Below are 12301 nucleotides of genomic sequence, written 5' to 3'. Positions count from 1 at the left end.
GTGCCCCCACATCACAGTGATCACGAGCCATGCCTGCTAGCTCAAGCTATGTAGAAAAAATCTTTTAAAGCTGTATTTATGTCCAAATCGCTAATTCTCCAAATCAGCATCAAATCTTCAGATTCAGATTCAGCCAAATTGAATTGGGGACAGCGATCCAAATCAATTAATTGAATCACTCTCCCTGATTCAGGCCAAATCTGAATCCGAACTGAATAGGGCCTGCTTTGCACACCCCTACTCCCAACTATTCCTTTAAACCTGTACTAGCAGCTAGCAGCAGACCCTTCGATATGCCATCACCCTTCCCAGTGACTATAGTGGGTATCTGAGGAGAGAGCTTTCTCTTTCTTATCTAGACGGAGAGTGTGGAGAGATGTAACAATTTGATCTGCATTAAATTATACTGCCATACCATGTTCCAATATAACGGTTACATCTTCCCATCCCTATAGTGGTTTTAATCAGGGTTCACGTTACAGCAATTTAGTTCATTTATACCGCAGAAGGAGCAAATGTCTGTAACAACTAAACTGGAACAATTTAGCCCAAGCAACAAGTGACCTTCCCCTATTAAAATGGTTTAAGGTGACATCTGTCTGCTGCCATGGTGATTTTTTCTTTTCTCATATTCTGTGACATTTTTCCTTCACACACATGCACACACACACACTCACGCAGTTATCCACCAGTTATCTACCCACCCGTTGGAACAAAGGAACAAAAGGAGAAGCCACTTTACCATCTTCAAAGTTAATAATTCTGAAGAATGCAGGACACTTGACAAAGACGATTTCACCCACACTCGCAGGCTTCCAGCATGTAATATTATCCCACATCCCTGCGCATCCTAGAGAAGGGAAAGAAAAGAGGGGAAAAAAAGGGAAGTTGCAGTCAAATCCAGTTCTTTTATGGGAGAATTTCCAAGCACCTCCATGGCCAACTGCTAAGCACGTGCTCATTTGCAATGACAGGCAGTAACGCTTTCAAATCAGCCTATGCCAGAAAAAATTAATTTATATTGACTGGGATGGTATTAGATGTGAGGCATTTAGTGTGGTACTGTGGCAGATATGTCAGGGCCAAACCCACTGGTGGGCAAAATCTGCCTGAACTTCAATAGACCTGCTCCAAGTCACAACAAGGGCATTTGGCCCCATGAAGGAAATATTTCTGAAATGTAGTTATCTGTCAATACGATGGGCCAAATTTTTAGTCTTGTCATTAGTTTTTTTCCTCAGGCAAAGAAGTCCCTGGGCTAAAATCTGACAGGGTCTGATACCCCAAACCACCCCTATCCCCAAGAATTTATCATAAATTGCAGAGATTCAGCACTTCTTATGATGTGACCCACTGGGAGTTAGCCTAAAGAGGGACAGCTTGAAGACCAGGGTACATTGGATTTGGCCCTACTGCATCAAGGTGTGGCAGGACACCTGGAGCCTTTCCATCTTTCCCTAGGGTTACCTGATTACCAAAAATGAGAAAAATCAGAAAAGTCCTGTTAGCAAAAGAGCCAACACAAACATCTTATTTACCACCTCCCAGTGCAACCTCCCAGTGGAGACAATTAATTCATGGAATCCAAGGGAATTTAAGGATCATCTTCTGACCCCCTTGGACAGCTGAAGGATGTCCTGTCCCTAAATTCACTGATTGTAAGGCTGTCAGGGACAACTTTACTTACTTAGCTGGACCTCCTGCATAGCTCAATTCAGAGAATTTCATTCAGTAACTCCTATATCAGGCCTGTAACTACTGATTCAGATATAAAATGTGTTTGGGAAAAATAGGCCTTCTTAATTTAAAGATTTAAGTGATAGAGAAACTGCTGTGTCCCCTAGACAAATTGTTGTGTTAAAAATTCATATCTCATTTCAAGTCTCAGTTGGTCAAGCTTCAGCCTACAGTCACTGAACAGACCTTGTGATACCCTTCTCTTCTAGAAAGTCAACAGGATATAGCTAAATGCCTAAATCTTGTAAAAAGGAGAATTAGGTCTCTCAGGTGCATCAGCACGTGACAGTTACTGCAGAGCAAATTAGTTTCACAGTAAAGTCTCTGCGTCTACCTGTGCGACCCTATTAAGCTTCAGCAAACTAATAAATGCTGTTGTAGGCTCGTACTTGGAAATACAAGTACTATCCTGCGGCGGTGTTATGTACTGCACAGCAATTCACATGTAGATGCTGACGGTACTGACTGGGGCATGAAAGTGCTTCAGCATGGGGGCTGCCTGCCAGCTAGTCCCATACTGGAGCCCCCTTCATGCCCCAACCAGCCCCTCCATGGCATTTTGAGCCAGGTTGGAGCAGCCCTGCACTTGCAAGCTGACCCCCCCCAGACCTTCTGCCAACCAGGGCTGCTCTGACCCCTCTCAATGTGCTTGCAGTCCTGGGTGCACATGCAAACATGGTGCCTGGGAGCACTAAACTCAGGAGAGATATGAGCTGGGGTTTATTGCTTCACATTAATTGCACGTGTAGATTCACCCTCAGCCACATGTCTTGCGATGCTGACCATAGCAACATCTACCAATCTCTAAATAGCTGAACTATGAAGAAGTTAGCATTCAACCTTCTTGTCGATAAATGTAAGTACAGCTTTGGTAGTCTCTCCATTTAAGATACAGCTTCCAGACTCTGATTTATTCTTTTGTGAATACTTTCCCATTTGTCTGCTTCCTTCTTAAAGGACAGTCACCAGAATTAGACATAGCAAGAGCTCGCTAATGCCATGGTCAATGTTATATCATATCCCTCCTTCTACTCAATAGTCTCCTGTTTCGCAGGTTGGCTACATCATAGGTTGGCTGCACTTCAGGCGTACGTTCATCATCTGACTATAATCAGCTGGTGTGCCAGTTCCAGGACCAGCTGTCCACCATTAGCATTTAGAGCATCTTGAAGGTTGCTCTAAAATCTGCTGGGGCCTGATATGGCTGGGTACCAGAGTGGACTACCAGAACCAGTTCCTTTTTGCACACTTGTCCCCAACTCTACATAGTGGATATAAAACATGTGCTCAATTGTTTGAAATTGCCATAGCTCCATTGACTTCAGTGGATCGAGGACAACTTGAACAAGCAGCAAATTTGGACTGGGATCGTTTTCTCCTTATAGAAGAAAAACAGCAAGCAAGCAGATCTTATTTGCTTAGAGTTAGAGGCAGGAGGATAAACCTCAGAGATGATGGAAACAGGTTAGCTGTTTTTAGGATATTCCTAAAAACAAAGCACTGCTTAGGAAAATGATAATCTATGAATATTTTTCAAGGAGCAGCTGATGGCCAATGTGATTCTTTGGGAAGATCCCTATCGTAATTCTTTCAATCTGAAGTCCAGCCTGCAGGCTTGTAAACCATAGCAGGCCTTGTTTGTGCATCAAAATGCTGAGAGCTGTCCCTGAAGGCCCCCATTAATAGCCAGAAAATGATATAGTCAGAGGCTCTCAAACTGGAATAGCCTTCTCCCTCGACATTAAAGAGAGGGCCGGTAAATCTAACTCTCTCTACTACCATGAGACTGCTTTCTAATTTGGTACTGAGAGTGAGTACATGAGCACATCAACTTTTAAAGGCAGCAAAAACTAGACTTGTCTCAATGGTTTTGTGACCAAGCCTCTTGCTGCATGATGAGAGAGAGAAAGGCCTGTGGCAAAAGCAGATTATTCCCTAATAGGCTATCATGGCAGTCTGGAGACAAGGACCTGGTACTCATACAGGCCAGATCATCGTCTAGTGCAAATGATTAGAGCTCTATGGATTCCAGTGATGCTATGTTGACTTACATCAGCTGAAAAGAAAGGACATTATGGTAAAATCTTACTAGGGAGTGTTTCTTTTGGCTTCAATGAGAGTGGCAATAAGAGCCCTGTATCTTTTTACTGTGAAAGGGCTACATCCTGAAACACTAAATGGGTGCTTGCTTCCCTTGGTAAGTGGTTGCAGGATTGGGTCAGTGTTGGTCACACTAGGGCTGCTCAATATGTTATTGCTATTAATAAAACGGCAGAGAAAGTGTAACAGCATCAAAAGATAGAAATATAAACAAGCTTAATTTAAGTGGTAAAGGAGCATCATGCACCTCGAGTTAAGAACCTCATCAGAAATGCTGGCTACAACTTAGCCCAAGGTCACTGCAGAGATTTTGCAAACCCGCTTCTTGTATGGCATTTAAAAAAAAAAATGCACATTTAGGCTCTTTCTGCTGAACCCTTTTCCAGATGGGGACCTTACTGTGTAAATGCAGTGTTTCTCCAGTAAAAGATTTAAACCCGATTGCCCAGAGGGCTCAAAAACATGGACTCGCAAAGTTAATTATACATTCAGCATACTGAAGATGGGAATCCAGATCAAATTTAACATTATTAGATTTTGCAGATGGTGTCTGGTCACCCAGTAGGAATTGTGTTTTGCCTGTTTAAATCTAAAGAAATTAAATCATGTATTCTATAATGCTGTGCTATAGGAGAGTCAGTACAAAGCCAGGAGCTATGTAAATATTCTGGGTAATGAGACATGTTTTTCTAAGAGGTGTCGGAAACAATCAAAGTGGCTAATGAGATTTCTGTAAACCACCTGCTGATCTCCTTCCCTTAAATCAAACACCTTTGGTGGAAGTGCAGGAAAAATGTTTTTATTTAATTTTGTAATTAGATGCACTTCAACATTCATGCAATCCCTGGCACAGAGAGAACAGAAAGTATCCCCAAAACACTATGAAAAACACCCGCATGACAGCATAAAATAAACAGGGAAAAGTCAGTGATAATGGAGCTCTGTTTATTATGACAGTACCTAGCACATCTGAAAAATGAGCTCATTATAGTAGGCACTGTAAAAAAAACAAAACATAGCAGGAGACTGCCTGTGACCTGAAGAGCTTACAAGCTAAAAAGACAAGACAGGAAAAAAGGGAGAGAAATAGGAGGACAGAAGAACAAATGGATGGGCTCAATTTGACACAACAGGCCATGATACAGCTGGGAAAGGAATCCAGGTCCTCTTCATCCTACTCTTGTGCCCTAACCACTATTGTAAGCTGCCTCCCCCTACCAGAAAAGCACTTCCTTTCCAGATTCACAGGGATGGGATGAAGCAAAAAGATGTGCAGAGGGCAAGAGAAGACATGTACATTGCTAAAGTCCAGGTAATGTGAAGATCTCCCTCTCATAGGTGAGCCATCATATAACCAGGTAACCTCAACTGCAACTGTCCTTCTGTTGATCCACATTGGGTGGGGAGGGAATAGTTTCCTCCCACCACTCCTACATGTGTCAGAGTTTTTGGTTTGTTTGTTTGCCCTCAAACGCATTGGGTGTTGGCTGCAACCAAGGGCAAGGATTTTGACTGGGCTGTGCCAGTGCTCCTGCTGGGACTTAAAGCTGCAGGTTCCTGACTAGAGGGTCTGGCCCCTTCACCCAGGGTCAGACCAATTGTCATATTTGGGGTCAGGAAGGAATTCTACTCTATAGTTGGCTTAGTATGGATGGGATGGTGAGAGATTTTGCTCTCCTGTGTCGCAAGGGGTATGGCTTTCTTCCTTGGGTCAATGGAGTGTATATTAACAGCCTTGCAACAACTGGACAATGACTTCATGATCCCCCTGCCTTACCCGTGGCAGGTTAGGGAATTATGCTCTGGGTTTGTGTCAGGGTTGACTGTGTAGTTTTGCTAAGAGGTTGAAGTGGATTTGCATAGGATGGTTCAGACAGAGATGACCCTGCCTCAGGCAGAGGGTTGGAGAAGTTGACTGCTGAAGGCTCCTTCCAGCCCAACTTCTCTACAGTTCTGATGCAATTATGTGCCATCTCTTCTTCACTGCTGTTTTCCCCTACTGAGAGATTCAAACCTAATTCCCCAGATGGCTCAAAGCTATGGAATTTCAAAGCTTATTTATTCATTTGGTACCATGAAGCTTCCAGCTCCTGCTGCAACTGTCCATGGACATTACCAGGCCTAGCAGGTCAGGTACCTGTGCACTAAAAAGTGGTGTTGTGGCGCTAATGATATACCTACACTGCAGTCTAACGCACATCATAGAGGTACTCAAGCTAATTCTGTAATGCTGTGCAAGAGAATAAACCTGGACTAAAAAAACCCCACTAATGGTATATCTAAGCCAGGGCTGTTCAACTTCTGAGGGGTGGGAGGCCATATGGGCCACCGAGCCCCCCTGGACTCATGACATGCACCAGGCACCTTTCTACCACACTGCACAGGTGCCGCCATGCTGCACTGGGGCTCTGGGGCCCTGAGGACTCCTTGGGCCCTCCCAAGCTATGATGGTTTACCCCAGGGGTGGGGGCAGGAGGCAGAAGTTGAACTATGGGGACTTCAGCAATAGAAGAAGGAAATAAATAGGGGAAGAGAGGCACCTGGACCCCAAGCCCAGGGCCAAATTAACCCCTCTCAGGCCACATGGCCCAAGTGCCACCATTTAGATAGCCACTACTATAGCCCTCATCTAAGTCCATGGTGTTGATCTGGCCCACAGGACCAGAAGGTTCAGTGGTATGGGGCCAGTCATAGAATCATAGAAAATGAGGACTGGAGGGGACCTCAGGAGGTCACATCTAGTCCAAACCCTGCTCAAAGCAGGACTGTCCCCAGGTCAAGGCAGGACCATCACAACAGCCAAAGCTTTGTCATCTTAAAAAACTTCAAGGATGGAGAGTCCATAACCTCTCTTGAGTAACCTGTTCCAGCATTTTATTACCCTCCTAGTGAGAAAGTTTTTCCTAATATCTAACCTAAATTTCCCTTACTGCAACTTGAGACCATGGCTCCCTTGTTCTGTCATCTGCCACCACTGAGAACAGTCCAGCTCCATCCTCTTTGCAACCTGCCTGCAGGTTACTTGAAGGTTGCTATTGAATCTCTCCTCAATCTTCTTTTCTCCAGACTACATGAACCCAGCTCCCTCAGTCTCTCCTCAGAAGTCATGTTCCCTATCCAGATCCATGGGTCATGCCCAGCAAGTCCACAAGACAGATTTGCCCCCTGCAACAGGATTGGGCCCATGTGGTTGCATCGGGCTCCATGGGGCCTTGGCTGGCCCCCCACATTCTTAGATTGGGCCCCACACTGACCCCATGTGCCAGACCCCAGGACTTGTATCACCTTTGCTTGGCTCCATGTGCCAGGATCAGGCTCCAGAGCCCTGAAGCAGATGCCCCACAAGTCAAATGACATGCACTGGGAACTGGATCTGGCCCCAGAGCTAAGGATTGAGCACCCCAGTCTAAGTCAATAAGAAAAGCCAACTGACTGTAGAAGGATAGTCTTGCCTGGGATTCAGGACCTTCAGGACTAAGGTCCCAATGCTGCTATAGATGATTCGTCTGACAGTAAAAAAGTCACATGGGAAGTCGAGGGGAGGGGATTTACAGTACTTCGGTTGTCTGTGTATGCACTCTCGTGCTACAGTAAATTCAAGCTATCCCAGGGCAGCTTGCTCCAGTTTCACTATTAAACTACAATGCGTTAGCTTTCATTGACCATTGAGTAGAAGAGTATATATGGCCAATTGCCACAGAATAGCTGATGCTCTGTAAATCCCACCCCGCTTTTTTTTAACCATGGAGTGATTGATGGGCCCATGCTCTTTAGAGCTCTTTGTCTCAATTCCCTCTGTTTAAAAGGGAGATAACACTCCCACCCTCCCACCCTCTCTTTAGACTGTAAGTTCTTCAGCCCAGGAACTGTATGTTCCTGTGCTTGTGTCCTGGGCCTAGTAGAATGGGGCTGTGACCTCAGTTATAACCCTGCAGTGCAATTACACACGTATGCATGCGCGCGCGCGCGCGTACACACACACACAAGCACACATTTTATTTTTCAGGAAAGCAAGGCCAAATTCACTTCTGCGGGCATGTCTACATGTGCAATTTATGCAACAGAATAAACTCCAGGGCAATTTGAGTCAGAGTAAATTAATCCAGGCATCACTGTCTACACGTAGGTTTAAGCACAGTAATTTACTCCATCGTCACATCTTATCTGTGTCGGAAGGGACTATCTGACAGCACAGTAAATCAGTCTACGCTGGCTTAATTGCCATGTGCATGTAGTTGGTGATGCTTTACTGCACAGTAAAGCACCTGTGTAGATGTGCCCAGCTTCAATTCTAGCAGGATCAAGAGAGTTACACCAAGGATGGATTTGGCTTGTCTGATGTGCAGAGAGGTGCATGAGTTCACTATAAATTGAATAATAAAGACACTCATTGTTTGAATGTCTTGTCCAAACACTAAATTAAGACAATGCCAAAGCCCTTCCAGTTCTCCCCAATGCCCCTCGGCAGGGCTCACACAAGCTTTCTTTCCGTGCTTAGCATTGAACGCAGGCTGTCTCAGAACGATGTGCTTTCTCTTTCCTATGCTATTCATGGCAACCGAAAGGCTCTCGTCGTATCTGAAATGTCTCAACCAGTCCTTGAGAGAAAAGTCTTTGGAACTCTGACTGAATACCAATGACAAAGACCTCTTTCGAGATGGTGTTAAATTCCCCTCCTCAAATGATCACAAGCTGAAGAAAAACAATACTGTCATTTCAGCTCTCTCTCTTCTCAAGGTGCTGCCTAAAAAACATAAAGCCAGACCTTCATCTGGTTTAAGGTGGCATAACACTATAGATATTAAAAACAAAACAAAGAACCCCCCTGAGGATTTGGCCCATATTTTTAACCAACAAAACAATAATTGTGTTATTTCCTTGTATGAAAAATGCATTCAAAGTCAAGTCCTAAGATGAAAACAAATCCATCTGATTTACAACATTCAGTATGATTTTTACCTCCTCAATTCATTTCTTGGTTTAAAATATTATCTTCAAGGTCACTTTGCTTTGGAAGAGCAATATCAGAGGAAAAGTAATGTGGAGAGCAAGCATATTAAACTAAATTATGCCATGCACAATAACTTTGAAAGGGCATTTTAGGCATAAAGCCTTTTATAGGGAGGGAGAAAATGAGATAGCCATCTCCAATTCTTTCATAAATCTAAATGAATACCAAAATAAAAAATAAAAAAACCCAGACATAAGCAAGTCTCTGGGTACAGGACCTGCATTTTCAAAAGTGAATGGTGGTTTTGGGTGGTCAGACTAAGGCAATTAAAAGGGACTTGATCTGCTGATATGATTCCTCAATGTTTTCTCAAAATCAAAGAGTTTGTAAAGTGTTTCCATTCCAGCATCCAAAACACACCACATCCAAAATAATTACTTCAGTTTGAAAATGTTGGCCATGGGGTGAATAAGAGAAGAGGAGAAAAATCATTGAATAAATTCCAGAATAAATAAAGTGCATAATGGAAGGCCTTCAATTTAGAAAGAATACTGCTGATTACTAATAAGTGTGTGCAATTGTTACATGTTGAAAATCCACTCAACCTTTGCGAGACAAATAATAGACCAGCAGCCCCTCTCACAAACAGCTTTCAGTATATATATACATACACACACATATATATATACATATATATGCACACACACATGTGCACACATACATGTACATATACTCACGCGCGCACACACTTATATATGTATATGTTTGTGTGTGCGTGTGTGTGCACACACACACACACACACACACACACACAGAGTAAAAACTCTGATATCTGGCATCCCCTGGGAATGGAGGTTAAAATATGTCGGTTAATTGAGCGGCCTGAACAGGTGTCATTGCGTATTTAGGCCGCCTCTTCTCCTGCCACATCCATGGTATCGCTGCCCCTCCTGTGGCATCACTGACCCTTCCGCAGGCCCAACAGGGAGGCAGGCCCCACGCAGCCTGTTATGCCCCTGGGCCATGGGTGCTTGGCAGCACAAGCTGCTTTGCCCCAAGCCATGGGGGCTCAGAGAAACTGGAAGTGCCATGGTGGGCACTTCTGGTTTCACATTACCTTACAAGCCAGCATGCCAGTTAATAGAGCACGCCAGCTTGTAAGGTGCTGGATAACACAGCATTTACTCTGTGTGTGTGTGTGTGTGTGTGTGTGTGTGTGTGTGTGTGTGTGTGTTAGGGCTGGTCCAAACGGCAGCGTTCCGTTTCAACCAGCGTTTTGACATTTCGATGGAACAGTGTTTTGTTTCAAATTTTGTTTCAACTCGAAACAGCCGTTCCATTCCATTCCGTCGAAACAGGGGCAAAACGGTGAAATTGTTTCGATGTTTTGCCCATAGGATATAATGGAGAAGGACAAAACAGCCTATAAACTTCGTCATTTCTGGCCTGATTTGGATGAAACTTTCAGGACCACTAGAAGTAAAGGTCATAGCCTGGACACCCTAGTTGTGAAGTAGTTTTTCCTAATGTTGAGCCTGAAACAATCTTCCAGGAGTTTGTGACCATTACTCCTAGTGCCCTGGTGAACAGTTGTTTATTGAGCCCTAGATGTACGCTTCTGATGTAGCAGTAAGCTGCTACCAAGTCAGCTCTCAGCCTTCTCTTTGTTAAACTATGCACCCATCTCCTTAACAGCTATTTCCAGGGTATCACCGCCCCTCCCGCGGCATCACCGCCCCTCCCGCAACATCACTGACCCTCCCACAAGCCCGACAGGCCTTGTTAAAGTATGCACCCATCTCCTTAACAGCTGACAGGCTTTGTGGCTGGAGCAGGGCCTAGCAGCCAGGCCCGCAGTAGTTTTCACCCAGCCCCTGTGCCCCAAGACAAACACAGTTGCACAAACACCCATGGCACGAGATTTGCCTGTCAGCAGCTAAAGCCCAGAAGCCCCCTGCACCAATCTCCTCCACAGCTGCTAGGTGTTGTGGCCACAGCAGGGGCTACCATCCCTGCAGCTTTGACTCTGCTGCGCCTTAACACACGCAGTGTCACCCATGTCACGAGTTTGCTTGTCCGCAGCTTGAGATGCAGTTTCCCACAAACCCCTGCACCTATCTCCTTGAAACTTGGCAGGCTTTGTGGCCTCAGCAGGGGCTGGCATGCCTGTAGTTTTGACCCTGCTGTGGCTTAACACGTACACGTGACGCAAGTTTTGCTTTCAGGATTTTGGGGCGCAGTTTCTCTGAACTTGCTTCACCTATCCACTTGAAACCAGGCTGGCTTCATGCTTGTAGAAATGGCTATCATTCCTGCAAGTTTCATCCAAATCAGGCCAAAATGACAGTTATAGGCTATTTCGACCTTCCCCATTATAGCCTATGGGTGAAATGTCGAAACAGTGTCGAAACAGTGAAAGGTTTCGACTTGCCTCGTTTTGTTTCAAGGCTGTTTCGACCGTATTTGTTCCATTTGGATTTTGCTGTTTCAACCTCAAAATGAGTCAAAACAGCGTCAAAACAAAACTGGTGGCGAAATTTCACACAGCCCTAGCATGTGCCATCTAGTGGCCACCTCTGTCAGCTGTTGCCTCTGGACTGGGGATGACTAAACTGTGTTAATTCAGCTTACTATTAGTGAAAGGCTGTTGTGACCCCTTTGCACACCCATCAATACACATCAATACCCTCCACTTAATTGCTCTTGATGATGCAAATTGTTACAACTCATTTACATTTAGTGCAATGTTTTTCAACCTTTTTTCATTTGTGGACCCCTAAAAAAGTTTGAACGGAGGTAAGCGTGGGTATCCACATATTTTTAATTGATTGATGATTACCATCTTTCGCAGACCCCTTAGACAGAGTCTGTGGACCCCCAGGGGGATAACAGGTTGAAAAACACTGATTTAGTGGAACCACAAAAATTTGTACCAGGCAAGGGTCTGTCCCATGAGGTGCAAATTCTGCCCCTCCCTTCCTCTACTTTGAAGCATTTCAACTTACAAATTACAAGCTGATCTGAGGGACTTTGCACAATAAAACCCATACAAAGCATTAGCAAGAATATTAGGATCTTCCCCCTATCATGGTTTCCTTTTGCATGTCTTCAGGCTGAAGATGTTCCATAGCATGAAAAATGTTATCTAGCATCACACTGTAATTATTTAACGTTAATTGCTTGAGCAATTGTAGTAATGGCTGCGCCAGTATTTTATCCTGAAACTTCATAATTAGGGAGCAGGTTATTTAGAGGTGAAACTTGAAAACCAAAGTCCAAACTTATTTAAATAAAAAATAAATAAATAAAATGTTTATTCATTTTACAAAAACAAGGAGGAAAAAATCGGAAAACTTATTTGTACTTTTTTGCTTTAGATTTGGGGGGGAAATGGCATTATTAATACTTGACTATTTGAGGAAGACAAAAAGTAGGAAGTTAAGCACAAGTGGTTTTTATGGGATATTAGCAAAATAAAAATCCCTTACATGAAGATGGGCTGAGAAAAGCAGA

General features: G+C 44.1%; 1 protein-coding gene across 4 annotated transcripts in view; it reads right to left on the bottom strand.

The window, feature by feature from the left end:
• ADCYAP1R1 (ADCYAP receptor type I) overlaps nt 1-12301 on the bottom strand; it is a 220816-nt gene that overhangs the window by 88508 nt on the left and 120007 nt on the right. For all 4 annotated transcript variants that reach the window (XM_059729227.1, XM_059729228.1, XM_059729229.1 and 1 more), the window contains exon 4: nt 743-850. In XM_059729227.1, coding sequence (XP_059585210.1) covers nt 743-850 — 108 coding nt within the window. The remainder of the gene's footprint in view (nt 1-742; nt 851-12301) is intronic.

Source organism: Alligator mississippiensis, chromosome 5, assembly GCF_030867095.1.
Source record: "Alligator mississippiensis isolate rAllMis1 chromosome 5, rAllMis1, whole genome shotgun sequence".
NCBI lineage: Eukaryota > Metazoa > Chordata > Crocodylia > Alligatoridae > Alligator > Alligator mississippiensis.
The sequence above is the reverse complement of the archived record's forward strand: the minus strand, read 5'-3'. Positions and strand labels throughout refer to the sequence as shown.